We start from the raw sequence: 19995 nt of genomic DNA on the forward strand, positions 1-19995 counted from the left end.
GTGCTTAAAGCTGAACTACAGCAGTTCCCAGTAGCAGGTGTGAAGAATGGTCAGAACATATTGGCTTTTGGAGGAAAATAAATTATCTAAAAAAAAAAAAATGAAAACACGCCTGCATATCATACTGCATCCTTACCTGCATCCTAACCTACACTTCATTCTTGCCATCACTCTAATATGATCATTACTAATCTACTTATCTATCTCCATGCTATTTTTCAACTATAAGCAGTGTTTTTTTTTTTTTTTTTATATAACACTCGCTGGATGGCACAACACAAAAATAGGTGTATTAACTAAACATGCGGTATAGAATTTAATAATTTAATGATTCATTGCTTTAGAAAAATGCATTGCGCTTTAGACACTGGACTAGTCTTTTCAATAAGAAAACTAGTGACAGCCTGGACGTATGCATGCTAAAAGAATATTGTAGTAGGCTAGCTGTAGTATCCTGTCTGTGTACTTCCTCCAAAAGATATAGGTTTCAAAAAAAATGAGCATAACTTTGTAACCATTCATTTGGGGACTCCTGTCTGAATCTCTTTGTAGATGCCAAAATATAAACTATTTCCCCCCCATTTATTATACAAAAAATACATTAGAATTAGAACTACCCCATCCATATCTCCTCAATACAATTGATAACTAAATGTCAACTATGGGTTTTACTTTAAAAAAAATATCAAAATGTTTTTTATTTAAATCTAAAAGCATGTGCATGCTTACAATACTATGTAATGAATTCCTTTATGTGCATGTGCTTGTTTAGTATGCTGAACTCACCTTAGTAAATATCTTAATAGCATTTACTTGCATGAGGGAAAAGAGTCAGAGAAAATTTACCATTTAATAAGAAATTACAGAAAAAATGTAAGCTAAACATATAATAATAAAAATTAAAGGGAAACTCCAGTGCCAGGAAAACGATCCGTTTTCCTGGCACTGGAGGGTCCCTCTCCCTCCCACCCCCCAATCCTCAGTTACTGAAGGTGTGAAAACCCCTTCAGTCACTTACCGGAGGCAGCGGCGATGTTCCTCGCCGCTGTCTCCTCCTCTGCGCTGCTCCTCCTACTGGCTCCGTCGGCCGGCGGGCGAGACTGATCCCGCCCACCGGCCGAGGAGACCTAATGCGCATGCGTGGCAATTCCCATAGGTCTCCCCATAGGAAAGCATTGAAATCTATTTTCAATGCTTTCCTATGGGGATTTGAGCGACGCTGGAGGTCCTCACACAGCGTGAGGACATCCAGCGACGCTCTAGCACAGGTTTCCTGTGCTATGGACCAGGAAGAGACCTCTAGTGGCTGTCTAGTAGACAGCCACTAGAGGTGGAGTTAACCCTGCAATGTAATTATTGCAGTTTTTAAAAAACTGCAATAATTACACTTACAGGGTTAGGAGTAGTGGGAGTTGGCACCCAGACCCCTCCAATGGGCAGAAGTGGTCTGGGTGCCTGGAGTGTCCCTTTAATACAAATATTCACATATCAGTAATGAGCAAACCAGGAAGAGGCCCATTGAACCTAAGAACCATGAGTCATGACATCATGTTCACTCGTACTTTTGGAGTAAAACGGAAACACTGCAGGATAGAAGGGCAGAAAGTGCAGGTTTTTGAAGCAAACCTATTCGCATTTTGTTTAAATAAATAAAAATGGAAAAACCACCCAGTGTTAACACCTTTCACCTAACCTACATGCTGGAGCAAACGTGTGTATGCCTATTAATGCCCTTTCACATTATCATCATCATTCTCTGTTGTACATATGTTTATATTACTGTATCTTTATTTGAGTTTATTGGAGGTCAGTAAAAGAAAATTACTGTTCTCTCTCGTGTTTACAATACTAATATCATGTGTGCATGATGAACAAAAAATAATATTTATAGTTAGGACATAAGTATATATAATTGGGCTTTAGAACTGAAAATCAGCACATTCTCAATAGCAAAAATATATACATTTGAAATAAGTGTTTGGAAAGCGAATGCAAATCTCTGCTTTATTAGCAGAATGTCTTTTTACCCTGGTTAACTGAACTTTCAGACTTCAAACAATAAGATCAAGGTTTAGATAATCACTTTCAGATGTGAACATCCTTTTCTAATGGCCAGCTGCAAAATGTAACAGAATATACATGGATTCAAGAAGTTAATAAAAGTTCTTGTGTTAAAAAAGTTGGTATTTCATTAACCAGTTAATGACCAGAATGATGAATTAAGTCTTCTGCTTAAAATGCTATAAAAGCCTCGGTCCAATCACGGTGTTGACTAAGGAATTAATCAATGTCCTCTTGTGTTAATAAGTTTGTATTTCATGAACCAGTTAATTACCCGAATGATGAATTAAGTCTTCTACTGAAAATGCTGTAAATGTCTCTGCCCATTCCGTATAGATAGCAATGATCATGAATTAAATTGTTCGTGTAGATTTTAACAAAACTATTTCTTTTAAAAAGCAGGAACAGGAAACAAGCTACACAATTCTTAGAGCAAGAACCACGAACGTGACAATCAGTGGACTCAAACCTGATACCACATATATCTTCCAAATCCGCGCTCGAACAGCAGCTGGATATGGAACAAACAGCCGCAAGTTTGAGTTTGAAACCAGTCCAGATTGTACGTATTTCTAGACAATAAATTCTAAGTCTTTTTATCTTTATTGTCATTTTAAATTGCATAGCAGTATGTAAACTTTTGAGCATCAAAAGGGTGAAAAACGTTGCTTCAGAAGGCATTTATTACCTGTCTGGCAAAAAACTGGGGAATTTGAAGATAAATATCTTACTTATAATAAATAAATAAATAATTGTACTAATTGCATATGAAGCATCCTGTAGGATTGATAACTGAATAAGCATTATAAATCAGGGTATTCTTGAATCATCTTAGATGAGACTATCATAAATCAGTCATTTAAGAAAGTTATATTAACTTTTCCCTGATCCTACTCCCTCAGTCATCTTGGCCCTAACTTTCCTATTCTCCACTAATCTTCCCACTTCTTTCTCACCAGAATTCCCACCCTCTCTATTCCACCTTCTCTCCCTCCCTTTTTAAATGTTGTACTTATTTTTCAGAACCCTTCCCCTATCCATGTCCACTTTCTTACCTCCCTCCCCAGGTAATTTATCTTCTTTCTATCCCAAAGTGCCCCCTCCTTTGTTTTAAGTATCCCCCAACTTTATCACTCCCCATTCATCAGGCTTAATTTCCATCTTGCTTTCATCAAGCTTACGTTCCCTGGCCAACTTCTTGTGTCTCTCTTTGTTTCTCTGTTTTATGGTCACTCCCCTGATATCTTCTATTTCCACAATTCAATTTTGTGTTCCCTTCCTACAATATTTCCCCCACTTGCTTGTCTAGTCTATCTGGCATGATAGTCTTGTGGATGGTCTAAGATATCGATACAATCCCTTCTACAAAACTGTATGTCACAAGAGGACTGTGGCTGTCCACATAAGTTGGAGCTTTCGGAATACTATAATTGGCTAATTATGCGAGTTACACATTCCGATTGGCCTACTGGCCAGGACCTGAACAGTTAGTAGATCCTGTTTTCTGTTTCAGCATCAAGTGATGCTTGTCATGATTTGCGCACATTCTCTTGTATTTACCTTTTGTCACATCCTGATACCACGGGTCCAATGAATGAATATGTCTGTGTGTATGAAGTCAGAGGTTCAATAAAAATCTGATTATAAGAAAAGAAAGATATAGTATATATTAATTTATATGAACTTTCCAAAGCATCGCCAAAGACAGCATGTAAAAGATAATGACTACAGAAGATGCTCATACAAATGTATATATAGCCATAAGCCTATTATATGGAATGTAGCGTGCACATCTAAATAGCAGGGCCCAGGGCAATGGTGATTACGCATCTCTCATAAAAACATATCAAATCTACAGATCAGGGTTTGGCAAACACAAGTGAAGTGAAGGAGCATATCAAATCTAAAAAGAAGGACTGCTTAAAGTGATTTTTATCTGTTTTGGTTATATTTTAAAATATTTATTGTTGAGAAGGCTTGCCAAAGTCTGGATCTTTATTTACATTTATAGAACATTTTGTCTATATTTTAATGGTTATTTTCCTAAAAAATTGTCATGCTATGTATACCTCATCAGAACAGCTACTGCTAGCATAAACCTGCTATGCCTTATATTTAAAGGGACTCTATAGGCACCTAGACAACTTTATCTCAATGATATGGTCTGGCCGCACTGCCCCTGTCTTTAAAACACATTTTAACCCTCCTACAAAATATGTATACAAGTTTATGTTGAAATATTTAAACCATACAAATGGTGTTTATTCACTAAATACTGAATTGCAGTGAAGTTAAAACAGAATTGCAAAATTGAGTTGATTTGGAAAACATCTTCTACTCAGTTATACAGTCTGCAGTTCTGCTATCAATGATAAGTTTCATTTTGCTATCAGTGAGAAAAGAAAAATACATTTAAATACATTTTACCATTCTTTTAAACTTAACATCGTAAATATATTATTATTGAATGTTACTATTTTTAATCTGGTATTTTGTTGGCTTTTAGTGCCACGGGGGTATATTTGTTGATTATATTTCAATCATATCTGGCATCCAAATAGTTAAAAAAAATGAAGTGCATTCTTTGTCTCAGAGGGAAATTAAGAACAAAAAATGAGAATGTCTGACAATTTGAAGCAGACACGGTCTTCTACCGTTTCACACTTCTAACAAAGAGCAGGAGGCGATAACAAATAGGTCTCAATGAGTACTTGTGAAGGGCGATGACAAGACAAAGCCTCCAGGTTTCTGTGAATTTAGTGTGGTGGGGATTAGATGGGGTGGAGATAGGCCAACCTAGGGCTTGTTTGCCTTGGAATGAGAATTCTATTTCCCAAATGAATAGTTAGTAAGATAAGAAGGCACTTTGTTACAGCCTTGCTCTGCACAATGACTGCCTGCTTCAAAATAAACATCTAGCTTTTAATAACTGTGTGTATCTATTGCGGGGTTGGGTGGCTTTAAGTCTTTCAGCTGTTGTTTGATCACAACTCCTATCACGCTCAGCTAGCCTCCAAATCAGAGGTCATTACTATTTTTCCATGCAAAATAAAATAATTCAATTTGGAAGGGGACATTTCAGGTGTTTTTTTTCTGCAATCTAAAAGACTGTGATGTGAACAGCATGGGGGGTCTGTATAAAAAATAAATAAACAGCAGTGGTCAGATAACTGGTAGGAACGCAATTCTCACCCCATGGGAGTTATAGTCCAAACACAATTTCTTCACTTTCTTTTGCATTAGTTACAGCGAATAGTACCTGGTCCTGAGGATGGGAGGAGTTGCAGTTTAACCACAGATGTTTTTGTTTTGTAATTGTTTTTTTCCAGCTGTGCTCTTTAAAGAATGCAAAGAATGTTGTCACATGCAACACTGTCTGGGGTCTGGTTTTGCCTTTTTAATGCAGAGTCAGCCATGTGTCACCTATGATGCACTAATGCTGTACTTTCCTCCTTTTATATATTTCTCTTACAGCTTTCTCCATTTCCAGTGAGAATAGCCAGGTTGTGATGATTGCCATATCTGCAGCAGTGGTTATTATCCTGCTCACCGTTGTTGTGTATGTCGTGATTGGAAGGTTAGTGCAATATCTGATTTTATACACATTTTCCTGGCTAACCCGTGGCAGCATTACAATAGGGTTAGCCTCTGCCCACTTGGCTATTTAGGGCAGGAAACAAAAGCTATAGATACCCCTCCTAACAGATGGGATCTCCAGTATTTTGTTCCTGTCCTACTGGCTGTGGACATATTTACCTTTTTTTAAAAGGTTTCCTGTTTTATTCCATGCTCACCGGGCCACTTTGTAAACTGTTCAGCCTCTCTCTTCCTGGAGACCCATGCTCCTTGGATATACGCCTTTTAGTGACTGGGGGTCTGACCTAGACTCTCTCCTCAATCTTATATCTTGAAGGCACGGAGTGCCATCATGTAGGGGGGCTACCGATTGGCTGACAGCAGTCAGCTGACACTCTCAGCCAATCATTGACTCCTCATTCACAAAATTGGTTTCAACTACTTAAGAACCGCAGACGTACTAGCTGCGTCCGACAAAAATGGTCCTCTAAGGACCAAATATATTACTTATCCGATCACTGCCGTTCCCCTGCCGGCGATCAGTGTTGCTCCCTGTCTGGGGGGACTGCCTGACAGCCCAGATAGTCCCTCCTCGGAAAATTAGGCCCCCGTGGGCCTTGTGATCAAATGGCCGCAATAGGCGTCCAAAGTGCTGCCTGCAGGGGGACTGCCTAAACTGTTAAAATAAAAAATAAAATAAAAAAATACATATATTAATATAAAAATGCACTTATAATTAAATTACACACATTTATATATATAATATATATACTAACTATATATATTGTATATATGTTAATATAAACATAATCAGATACATGTTACCATGTAATATAGAAACCATTGAAACCATGGCTATTTGCACCTGCACGTAGCAAAATCGTTCACCACTGTTGCGCTGCCTTGACAACTTATTCATTTATAACAAGGCAAGTGGGAGTTATGAGTTGAGGGCAATTATAGAGAAATGGAAACCACTAGAATGTACCCACTGATTGCACACATGGAACTTGCCACATTTGTTCGCCATACCTGATTGCAATATATTAACTAGAGTTTCCTAAGTGTACAAGAAACATTCCAGAAAATGAATAATCTAATACGTAAACAATATCCAAAAACCAAGAGGCGGAGTATAGCGAGGGAGTTGGAGACTTGGACAATCTATTTCTTACATTATCTGAGTATATACTATTTTTTTTTAAAGAAGAATCATTTATTGCTTACATTATTTTAGTTGTATTTCCTATTTCTATTTTTTTCTTTCATTCCCAATAATATACTTTTATTAGGCTTATTATATGACATCTATAATCTTGGAACATTGGCAAGGCTTTCTTTTTTTCCCTTCCTTTTCAAGATATATTTCACACCTTATTAAAAAAGATTGGCTGAGATTTGACCTGTATATGCCTGATTGGGTTTACTATCTCATGTACTTTGTTAGTTCTATTAAAGCCAGGTGTGACATCTTAGGCACTTGTGAGAACGCTGGGTTATGTGCACTGATTATGTGTAAACTACGCTATGCAAGTGGCTTTCTAGAGCTGGGGGATTATATTTCATAACCACATGTAGCTGACGTTTCCCTTGTGTTTCTATTAAATTGCTCACAATCTCATACTGCTTATTTGCCGACCTCAACGCACACATGTCTCCCAGCAGATTAATACTGAGTTTTATATTTTAAAGTCTTTTGGTCTTTGATGTATGTGTTCCCGAGCTTACAGTTGTTATTTTCGTTAAACTATTACCTGCTATTATTTTACTGCTAGTGTATTGGATTTGACTTAACCCTTCCAGTGTTCAGTTTCGGGATATATTTCTCTTATTGCATATTAGATATACGCATAGTATAACAATGCATAAAATATAATAATAATACTTGTGTGAAATAATAAAACGCAACATACACATAAACTGCTTAGATAGAGATTATGATTTATTCCTGTTTATTATGGTTTTTTTTCTAAACAGTTTATTTAATAAACACTTAAGCAGGCATCATATTAAATGCTATTACTTGTATTGTTGCCAGGGTTTACATTTTCACTTGACTAGTGCACCACTTGGAAGTTCTTGCACAGCAGGGTAAAAGGGGGATGCATACCACTCAACAGTCTCAATTTAGGCAGGACAATCTCTATTTAAGGTTCCTGTCTGGCCATCCCAATTTTGTTTCTTACTGTCCTGATTTTGGGGACCCCAAGGAACTGTTTATAAAAAGTGTAGTAGAGGTGCATCTTTAGATTGAAAGCTCATGGGCTTTCTAACTAGACACGTTGTATAAAATAGCTTCATGTTGAGAGGACTGGAACAACTCTCCCTGTATGGTCTGCCCTCAGTGGGCTGGCCTGTGTGATTGCCAGGCAGCCTGATGTGCATTCACGCCAAGCTGATTGGACTATGTTTCATGATGGCCTACCCACTTGATGGACAGGTCCACCCACTTTTATTGTGGAGCTAGTGGTACAGTTTCCATCACTGGCCCACCTCCTTTAGCATTTCAGTGAGCAGGGGTTGGCCGTTTACTATTTAGTAGACATGACCCCACCCACAGCATGGTGGCATATCGACATCTATAGCTTTATTTATTTATTTTTAACATTTTATTGTGACGGCTGGCTAGATTTTACTTGGTGTAAATCAGATGAACCAAAACACCACATTAATGGAATCTGTCTCGTCTGAACCAAAATAGTTTTTTCCGATTAAATAATTATTATCGCTGTGAACAAGCCCACTGAACACATTCCTTATATTTGTTTAGGAACTTGTTGAATGAGCTATAGTCATTACTTGGGGGATGTAAGAATTCAAAGTTTTATGTACATAATTTATTATCCTCTTCTCATTATTGCTCAGCCAATAGAAATTACTATTAGAGTTTCTAGTCATGGCCATCCTCAGTGCTAATTGACAACCTGGACATAATATAACAATATAGCCCACTATAGGGAAAATAAGTAAATTAGAGTTTTATTTAATTGAAGTGAGTCTCAATTAATTCTGCTTTTTTTGGGATGGTAAAAAAATAAATTATAGACGGGAAAAAAAACGATATTTCCTTTTTGTTCCCAATCCTTACTCCTTCCTGCAAGAGAAAAGCAACAAATAAGAAAGGAAAGTGAGTTCTCTCTCGAGCTGATACTGCCCACATCTCCAGACATATTGTTAAGACACTCCCGGCATAAAGGAGTGAAACTGCCGCTTAGTAGAGCTTCCCCTTTTGCTGGCATGCAGGCACGGCTGTTTTAGACCCCCAAACTCCCGAACGGGAACCAGGGGAATGTGCCTATCTCCCGAACAGCATACTGAATAATACTCCAAACTCCCGAACTGTATTCCCAAGAACCGCTGCTAACAGACGAACCGATATAGTATCCAAGCGGCTTATGTTCCCAGTAGTCAGTCTCTATCCATGTATAGTAAATCCCCCCAATCACGAGACCAAGCTCCGTAGTTGAGGGTAAAACAAGAACTGGCTTTAATGAGGGCTACCTGCCCGTATTTATGCAGGTCTCCCACTTGGTGGACACTCCCCTAGGGGACCAAATGGGAGACTGTAACAAAGGACAGACAGGTATCATTTTAGGACATACAGTTACAATACTTTCCCACAATGCATCCTGGCTTCCTCTCCTCTGCCCTGCAGATAATTGAGAAGTAATTCAATTATCTCCCAGGACAAAGGCAAATCACCATTATGCACGTGGTGAACACAGGATGGAGTATTACTTAAAAATGTACAGTGTGACAATTGGTACAATAAATATATGCATGTAACATATCCCCAGATAGCTCAGGTCTGAGTGCACATTATTAGGTGAATGGCACTCAGACCACACAAATACAGTTTAATCGCCATGGAGCCAAGGCCTTTAATTCCACGAACAGGCTCCATGGCATAGCTATCTGGGTACTTCCACATAGATTTATGCTTTATTTTACAAAGTCCCAAACACTCCGCCGTTCGGTTCATGAACGGAGCTGAAGACCCGTAGGCTGGTAATTCAGCGGTGCTTAGCCGAAAAAGTGTCCGTGTTTGGTGTATGGAAGCCGGGCAGAACAGTGCTGGCTGCCCGGGGAGCTCCATAACACCGCCATCGTGTGGTGGTTAGGTGTAACCGCGACCACCCAGTAACAATCAATTAAGCTGCGGTTAACTGCAGATACTGGTCAATTGCCTGCACACGCCAGCTTCCCGGTGGTCGCTCAATCGGTAGCCGTTCGGGAAACAATGTGGAGAACCAAGGGGGCTGTACGGGCAAAGAAAAAAACGAACAAACAGACGAATGGAGGGAGGAGAAGCATAATCCAAAGACAGACGGTTCTGTCACACATATTAAAACTGTTACTCTTGACATTTAAAGAGGTCATTTTAGTACCACAATCAGTACAACTCACTGTCACTGACAGCCATTAAATGTTTTCCAAGCAAGGACAACATTGTTATTGCTAAAGCAGCATAGTTGCCTCTGTTTCATTGATTTCATAGGAGACAATGCAGGTGCTCAGAACACATACATAAGTGGGAAACTATTTTTTTAAAAAAAGTTTGAATCCTTAAAGGACACTATAGGCACCCAAACCACTTGTCCCAGTCCCACTTAGTTTTTGAGAAACTGAAATGTTTACCTTGCAGGACCTAGACTGCCAGTCAGACAGCCACTAGAGGAACTTCCTGGTGGCAAACTGACTTTTGGTAGCCAAACTTGATGCTGGATGGCCTCACACTCTGCTTGAAATCCCCATAGGAAAACATTGCAGCAATGCTTTCTTATGGGAAGGGCCTAATGTGTTTGCAACACGGCGTATGCGGCGTATGCGCATTAGCACCACCATCGGATGACGTTGGAGGAGATGGAGTGCTGACCCAGCTCCGAGGGAGATCGGTGCTGGAAACAGGTGAGTACAGAAAGTTTCTTTTTACCCTTCCTGTGCTGGGCAGGGGGCTGGGCAAGGTGGAGGAAATGCAACTTTGTATTCCTTACACTATAGAATCCCGTTACTGTGGCATGGTACCAAGAGATTCCTGGCACCCTAACTAGGACATTGCATTTCAGATGTTAGTGAACTAAATGACCCATGATCCTCAGCCAATTGCATATACCAGTACTATGAGGAATATGAAAAGCATAGTTTACTAACACCTCCATTATGAGTGCTCAGCATTCTAATAATATGATCAGTAAACCAGTAGAGCATATCACGTGTACCAGATTGTGTTTGAGGGTGATGAGATTTGTAGCCAGAATACAGCTGGGAGGCTGTCTAACCCTGAATTATATCCTTCTTATCAGGTAGTTAATGTGCCAATCTTGCTACTGTTTGACCTGCCATCACATTACTGAGTCTTGTAACAATGCCCAGCACTATCTTATCAAAAAGTAAGCATGTTTTCACATCATCAAGGAAATGAATGTTTCTGTTTTCTCCTGTAGATACTGTGGATACAATAAATCAATGCACAGTCCTGATGAAAAAAGATTTCACTTTGGAAATGGGCACCGTAAGTAAAATGATTTATATGTTTTTGTTAGCACCAAGTGGGGGAAATAGCTTTATATTTGTGTTAAAATCCGCTCAAAACAAATACAAAATGATTTGTGTAACCCTTAAAGACGCACACACTCACACACTTATATTCAGCTCTTGTTCCTACGTAAGGAAAGCGACACATAAATTATAAAATGTGCAAATGTACCAGATATCACACAAGGCACTGAACTATACAACAGTTGAATTTGTAAGAAAAAAATTTAATTTTCTCTTCAAAAAACACACATACCTGTGTCTGTCTGTCTGTCTGTCTATCTATCTGTCTGTCTCTCTCTCTATATATCTATCGATCTATCTGTCTGTCTGTCTGTCTATCTATCTGTCTGTCTCTCTCTCTATATCTATCGATCTATCTATCTGTCTCTCTGTCTGTCTGTCTATCTATCTGTCTGTCTCTCTCTCTATATCTATCTATCGATCTATCTGTCTGTCTGTCTGTCTATCTATCTGTCTGTCTCTCTCTCTATATCTATCTATCGATTTATCTGTCTGTCTGTCTGTCTGTCTTTATGCCTATGTCATTAAAAGTGTTATTGTATAAAGCACAAAGTGACCACTACATATAGATTAGAATGATATCTGAAAAAAGTAATAAATGTTTCCAGTGCAATTGTTTTTAAATTTGTCTTATTTTACGTATTTACTGTGTAACAATTTATTTGAGATTAAGTCAAACATGCTGAGAGGCACCATCTATGCAATACATATTTAGCTGAATGTATGTACTCAAATATATAAAAATATATAAAAATGCTCAATGCAAATAAAAGCAAAAATGATATCATGATTAAAGACCCACAGACATTCTGTAAATGTGATACTGAGTTTGATGACACAGAGAATATTGGGGGTGTCCCATTGTTTTGAGATATATCTATGTGAAAGCAAAGACACATTCAATTAGTACACATGCACAGTAGTATAACCTCTGGTGGGATCACAAACCAACAAACAATACATTTTCAAATATCCTCTTATCCAGGATGTGAATAGCATAAATATAAACCTTTTTGAAGCAGATTGCTTCAACTGCGATGAAATTACTTTTTCCAAGTCTGGACTTCAAACTTTGGTTGAAAAATCGGTTTTAGAGGATAGATCTACATGGAAAATCTTTTAATAGATTACACCACAGTAAGATGAATCTAGCTAAAAAAAAAAAAAAAAAAAATTGTAACTCAGTCACATAAGAAGCCTGTTCCAAAAATATTGGAGTGCAAAGCATAGCATTTTATGCAAGATTGTGTTTATATGAAACAAATGTTGCTTTGCGTCATAAATGCCTGTTTTCAAACATAGATATGATTATGTGTATTTTTTTGATTATTTATCTTTCGCCCTCTCCTGCCGTTAAGGTGGCTTTGTGTTTATTACATCTGTTCCGCAGATTAAAAACGGTCTCAGAGTTTCCAGTGTGTTAGGAGGGATGTTTATGCTTATTGTTCATTCGACATCAGTTCTGTTATTCCTTTCCCTAAGGGTGTAAGCGTGGCAGTGGTTGTTGATAGAGAATCATCCGAGTGGTTAACCAAGCTAATATAAAATCTGAGGAGAAGTGGAGGTATTGAAATCAAGTGCGGAATATCTCTCTCTGAGTAGTTCTATCTTCAATAAATCCCCTGATTGACTCTGGGGAGTGTGTTTCACATTTATTGCAGTATTGCTTGTGGTTTGTTAATGGGAGAAAACGGTATCGAAAAAATTGATATAGCAATATAACATAAATAGATATCATCACGGAAAAAGCGTTGTGTGTGGGTATAAGCAAAGTATAGCAATCGGTTGACCTACCATTACAGCATTTTTCCTTTTTAAATAATACGTGATATTTTGTATTCCATATTGAAATTTTACGGTATGCATGGTTACCTTGCAGACCTCACCGTTTTGCAACGTTAAAGTCACTACATGTAACTCAGACAAAGTGACCTGTAAGGTGTAAAGCCACCAAGCTTGTATTTTCTGGCAGGGAGTTAAAAGACTTACTTTTGGCCAATAACAATACAATGAAACAGGGCCTGTATTTTCTTTTTTTACAGAGAAGGTGGCAGCAGTCGTCACAGACTGAGCACTTGTCACGGAGAAAGTATCTTATTGCAGGTCTCTTAATAACTCATTGCTGTTGCAAAGGGATAGGTTTCTCCTGTGTCTCATGAAGTGCTACAGGCTTCAGTACTCTAGAACTATGTAAGTTCTATACTTTCTCGTCCCACAGAGGTGGCCTGGCAGTGGAGACAGGAGTTCAAATGCCCCCAGGGATGCTGTGATATGCAGAATATGGGCATGTGGCTTTTTTGTTTTCCTAGCCTCTAGTTACATCCACAAGGGACACTCATACACACCTTTCAACATCTAGATATTCTGTTTTTTTTTGTTTTTTTCTAGAGCAGCACTTTTAATGACCGCTTGAGATCTATACGTATTGAGCGATTCATACTATACAGAATACATTAGTTAGTTAGGTAGTTAGTTAGTTATTGTTTTGATATTTTGGGGTACTATGTAACTGGATCAATTTTTCAGTCTCTCTACCATGTGTATATTCATTGTGTGCTTAGGTTTACTCCATTTCCATTCAGACATGTATGTATTTTTCTTATGAATTAATTAACACTAAACCTGAAAGTAATGCAAATAATTTTTTTTTAAATCACTGTTTAGTACATGTACTCCCAATGAAAACATACATGCATTTAATTATTCATGTTTTCATTGGGATATATATAAAACAGTTTGCAAACGTTGCATATCTCTTATCTGCTGCCATTGCAATCCCTCCACATCTTCCCCAGCCCAGACTCTCTGTGGCTGCCAAATCACTGACTTCCCAATGTAGCTAAGTGAGAAAGACAGGTGCTCTGGGAAATAACCTACCTCTTGAGTATAGCTCCACTGAGCTAAGCTACATGGAACTAACAGGACCAGTTGCCTGATTGACAGCCAGGGGTTGAAAGAAGATAATTTATAAAAAAAAAAAAAAATTCTATTGGAATCAACACTTTTTGAAAAATGCAAAAAAGAGGACACACTCTTAACACATAACGCATTTCAGCAAAATAAAGTGCTTCAGGGGTCTGGAGTGTCCCTTTATTATAAAATGTTTATTTGTGTCTGAGAGCCTTTCACCATAATATCAACTCTTAAAGGGTACTCCAACCCTGATACAATAAAAATAGGTCTGCCCCCTGTAAAATCTTGTAAAAAAGGTTTTGTCTTTCCTTAACCCAGCACCAATAACTTATCATAGAGAAGCCTGTGATAGGGTAGATTTGCTGGCTCAGAGAGCATTCGCATGCTCTGGGAAGGCAAAGGGAAGGAGCGGGAGTGGGCAGGAGGAGGGAGGATTTCTCCCATTTTTTTTTCAACAATGGGAGGGAGGGGATGGCTAACTTCCTCTTGCAGGTTTTCTGCTAGTAAGGTGAATATTTTTATGTCTGCAATTTAACATTAGGTACCTTGGAGTTCTGGGCTGCCTAAGTCATGTGCTGCTGGTGCAACTAGACCACAGAACACAATTTAAAAATAAATATCTCAATGTGTGCAGTGTTTCAAGCTGAAACACTGGACAGACATACTCCTACCACCATGACCACTTCAAATCACTGAAGTGGTCATGGTGGTTGGAGTAACCCTTAATGCATGTAGCAGAAAGCCAACCATCCCTAACCATGCCATGTTGTTAGCTGGTTTATGTGCCCCACCCAGTTCTGGGCATAATTCTTTATTTAAAATAGAGTATATGCAGAAAACTTTGAACATTAAAAATAAAAACGTAAATCTGTGTAGGCAACCTTCAGCACTCCAAATTTTGTGGACTACACCTCCCTTGATGCTTTGCCAGCATTATGGCTGTGAGAACATTATGGTAGATGTAGTCCAAAACTAGGAGTGCTGAAGGTTGCCTACCCTGGTGACAAGGTCATGTTTAGGAATTAAAGGCTGACTGTGAATTGAAGGTCCTAGGTTACCAGACACAATTTCAATGAAAATGTAGTCATTAAAGAAGAAGCTGAGGTTACATGTTCCAAATAAATGCTTTTGCATTTGAACTATACTGAGATTTATAGATCTACAGCAGAGGTTAGTCCTTCCTCAATAATTCAAGGGTCTCTAGCCATCATCCTCCTCCGATGTCATAAACATACGCGCACCAAGTGCCTAGGGTACCAGTTAAATATCTCATATGCCAGTCTGTGTCAGTTTTGAGAAAAAAATGCATTGTAAATGAAAAGAAAGCATTGGGTGAAAATATTACAGATGAATGATCATCGTCAGAGGAAATTAACATATATGTTAATCGAGAGTTTTCCATACATTTGTTGAAAGTTACTATAACTATATATTTTTTGGAGGAAGTGTCCACTCTTCGGTTACCTTATTTCTACTACTTTAGTGGAGGGGAGTTAGGATTTAATTAATTCCACTTCCATTTAGCCTTTCTTCAAGATGCTGTGTTATACGAATGAAGAGAGGATCCACACTCAATTTCAATGGACACCAGGTGCACTGGAGCAGGACCAACAATCCCATAATTCTCAGGCAGATAGAATAGTCTCCAGGCACTCAGGGTGTTCAAATTTATTGGTTAAAAAAAATGTGATAGAGCAACAACGTTTGACAAAGACCTGGTAGTAGGTCAAAATGTTGTTGCTCTGTCACATTTTTTGACCCAAAAAATTAGCCTTTGGTTTGAACACCCTGAGTGCCTGGAGACTATTCTTCTATTTCTTCAAGATTCTGTCAGGTTGTCTAGCCTTGATTGGCTGAGTTACTTTTTATCTATGTTGATGATCTGAAATAATTCCAATGTAAGCCCAGGCATAATTGTGTAACAACCTACTTTAGAAGAATGCCTTTGTATCAGAATTCAGACTAGTTGGGTATTACTAGTAATACCTTCTTTCTCAACATGATAATTACCTTAGAGATTGGGCAAACCATGTCATTAGCTTTAATTATAATGTATTCTTCTTTGCTATATTCTTTTTTGACATTCATCAAGTAGAAATTAATTTACAGTATATACATCTAATTAGTTAACTCACTTACTTAGTGAGTTGAAAGTAAGAAAATATCACAAATAACTCTAAAAAGCTAAATGTATTTATGATCTATTACAGGAACACTATAGTGTCAGGAACACAAACATGTATTTTTGATACCATAGTGTTAAACCCACGGTTTAGGTCCCTGGTCCCACACCACACCTGTCTCAGTCACCTTTTTTCTCATACCACACCTGTCCCACCATGGCTGGTTCCGCCTTCCTCTGCCTTTATGGCTGAGACCATCAAACTTGAAAAAACAATTGCGCGTGTGCAGCAAAAAGCCACACTCAGGGCCGGTACAAAAACAGTAACACTGCACCATGGCCGCGCTGCGCCAATCAGCATCTCCTCATAGAGATTAATTGAATTAACCACTTAAGGACACATGACAGAAATATTCCGCCATGATTCCCTTTTATTCCAGAAGTTGTGTCCTTAAGGGGTTAATGCATCTCTATGAGGAACGTTCAGCGCCTCTATGCAGAGCGTGGAGATGCTGAACGCCAGTGCAGCGCACTGTACATCCTTGGATTAGGAAGCACCTTTAGTGGCCGTCTGAGTGACTGCACCTAGAGGTGTTACTGGATAGCAATGTAAACATTGGCTTTGTTCTGAAAAGGCAGCGTTTACAGTGCTCAGCCTGGAGAGACAGTACAGATATAGACACGACAACTGCTACATTAAGCTGTAGTTGTTCTGGTGTCTATATTGTCTTTTCAAGTACTCTAGATGTATTTATTTGGTTCCTGAGTTTAGACTCACTCTGTATATATGCGCATACAAGAAAAGAAAAAAAAAAAAAAAGAAAAAAGTGGAAGGTACAGGAAAGACACTCAAAAGATGGGGTTAACCCACAATGGACTACCAGGGTAGTAACAGGAAAGAGGAGGCAAGCTATGAGTGCCCTTAGTGGATCAAAATATCATTAAAATTTAACTTTTAATAGTACGAAAAATATAAAACAATTATGCGCATACATGTTTATATGTTTTACTATATAGTTTTTGTAAATTAATTGAGAAGTGAATAGAAAAGTGTTTCTCATCTTATCTACTCATCAGTAATATAGTAATCTATATATTAAATAAAATATAACAGTAAGTGGCCAAAAATTGTTGTAGGGATACACATTCTGTTTATGTAACAAAGAGCTACTGTTTCACTATCCTTCTATAGTGTGTTATTCTCTGTTTGGTAGACATTTGGTGAAATGATGTAAACCGTTTTCCAATTATGCTGAAGTAGCTGAAGATATTTTGATGTCTCCAATGAATGTGTAATTTACACCAGAAGTCGCATCTAGCTTTATATTTAAAATGTCTTGCTAATTATTACTGCAGAGGCAGAGTTCTGATTAGCAGGTTTATGTCATTCAGTTCAGTGTTGTCTGTGTGTGTGTTTTACCCTATTTAGCGTCTCCGTCATTGATGATACTATTTAATACTATAAAGCTGATAAATTAATTAGCCTTGTATAAGCTATTGGAATGCGGTTTGACATTTGTGTCTTGCAGTCGTTCAAATCAATTCAATTATTAAGTAAACCCCCACTGTGCTTTTGACAACAATCAGCCATGTTTCCAGAAACACACAATACCTATTTTACACACACACCACATGTATATATAGTGCTAGCAAATGTATAACTTGGGAGAAAAAAAATATTTAAAAGTCGGTCTCTCCACACCTGTCCGTCTTTGGCATAGAATTGGTAAATATATTTTGACACTTGATTGACAAGTGGAGAGCAGGAGAACCCTTTTACAGTTGAAGGTAACTGATGTTTTTATGTAAAAGCTACACACAGAAAAAATAGTTTATCTCTAATAAATTATATATTCAGTGCCCTTACTGTATTATATCAATAATGCACTAAACGTATAAGCAAAAACTATGAAAACATTAAAATAAAAAAAGATGCTTGTGCTACAAAATTAACAGTCTGCAGATTTTGCTGTGAACACTGAGAAAACCAAGAAGAGGCTCAGGCAAGCTTGTTCACTCATTATTCTATGGCATTGTTGAGCTTATATATAAAACATCCCTCCATAACCAGGAAATCGTGCCCACTTCTAATGCCATAGCCTTTCTCATGCATTCACACTCTTCTAACCAGCCACCCATTTAATGCTGCTTTAACATGGTATGTGCCATGCATTTTACACACCAAGTTATCACTATAAATCACATTATGTTCCATCATCAAATCATGCCCCTCACACCCATTGCCATCTTCTGTTCCCCAGATATCCATCTCCTTCCCACCTCCCCAGCCGTTAATTGCACACTTCACTGACATTTTTTACTCACACTGTTACCCACCTTGGGCCAATATTTTTCTTCTGGTGCCTCATTATGTGCCTCTTGTTAACCAGGAGGCATTTCATTAAGCCCAGTCACTCTAAGGACCAGTAAGGACAACTTGCTATGCTATGACTATCTTGCTGCTCTGTTCTTCCATCCTGTATGTCTAACGACTGGCAGAACATCAAGAGACATTGAGCCCACAAACATCTTCAGTCTAAAGATGTTTATACCCATGTGTAAGTTTCTAGAGTTTTAGAACACACATTTCCATATTCCAACAGACTATAGTGGTTTTTATGCTCCTTTACTTTTTTTTTTTTTTAAATGCCAAACCACAATAAATGTTAACCCACAAGAGCCAGGACAAGAGCCAGTCACAAAATGAAATATCTTAATTATTTAATATCAGAAATTATATAGAGCCCTGATAATTTACCAATATTAATGCAGTCAGAGCTACAGTCATGCAGTGTTTATTTTATTTTATTTTTCTGAATTACATCAGCTAGATCAGCCTTAAAATCAATACATTCAAGTAAGACAAGTTATCCTGCGGAATAGTGATGTGTTTTACTTGGTTTATTCGGACTGAAAAATCACTTGCTGTGATATAACCCCTTCAGCATTATTGGAAATTCTACAAGGGATCCCTTCAAAGAACCTGAAATGTGTTTCTCCTACTTGGCTGCCCCTGCTTGACTAGCACGTCTTACTTTTTGTTAGCCTCGGGGCAAATCATGCTGGTCAAAAGGGAATGAAAATGATTGTGTTTGTGCAGAATGAGCTGTAGAACAGAGGGACTTAACACATGTGCATGTGTTTATTATCTGTTATTCATGACAGAACCCATTTACGACATGTGCTGCCCCTAATTATTGGTGCGAAGAGATTATAGACGTTGTATCCGTGTTTCACCCAGTCCAGAGAACACCTCCCGGGACCTGCATTAAAAGAAAGCGGCGTGCAGAGTGTTTAAGTGTATTTTCTGCTGCTGAAATGGAACAAACACATATACAAGCTCATACGGTTTAATGCAAAATACTGTATTTAAATATAATTACACAACAAGCTGATTATATAATTAGACTTTTTTGATTTTGAAATGAGAGTTAATTGAGCTTATCCATGATATCAAGCCTTCCAATGCATTTGTTTCACTTGGGCCTCATGCTGTCTCTAATGCACCTCCTAAGACCCATCTTTTCCTACACTCTATATATTTATATATAAAGGTATATTGTTTTTTTTTTTGCTGTGTTAGCTACAACATGGTGGTTTAGATCAGTGGTTCCCAACACAGTCCTCAAGTACCCCCTACCAAGTACCCCTTACCAATCCAGGATTTAGGGATTACCCTGTTGTGTCTAAAGTGTTTTTTGTTGTTTTTTTCTAAAACCACCTTAGACACAACTTGGTAATCTCTAAATCCTGGAATGCTAGGG

The 19995-nt window shown here is 38.1% G+C and overlaps 1 protein-coding gene across 2 annotated transcripts in view; it reads left to right on the plus strand.

Moving 5' to 3' along the window:
* EPHA3 (EPH receptor A3) overlaps positions 1-19995 on the plus strand; it is a 282807-nt gene that overhangs the window by 203365 nt on the left and 59447 nt on the right. The window contains exons 7-9 of one of the 2 annotated variants that reach the window (XM_063448712.1): positions 2461-2623; positions 5536-5638; positions 11082-11149. In XM_063448712.1, the coding sequence (XP_063304782.1) occupies positions 2461-2623; positions 5536-5638; positions 11082-11149 (334 nt within the window). The remainder of the gene's footprint in view (positions 1-2460; positions 2624-5535; positions 5639-11081; positions 11150-19995) is intronic. The other variant, XM_063448722.1, reaches the window with a different exon arrangement.

This window comes from Pelobates fuscus, chromosome 1 (assembly GCF_036172605.1).
Source record: "Pelobates fuscus isolate aPelFus1 chromosome 1, aPelFus1.pri, whole genome shotgun sequence".
Taxonomy (NCBI): domain Eukaryota; kingdom Metazoa; phylum Chordata; class Amphibia; order Anura; family Pelobatidae; genus Pelobates; species Pelobates fuscus.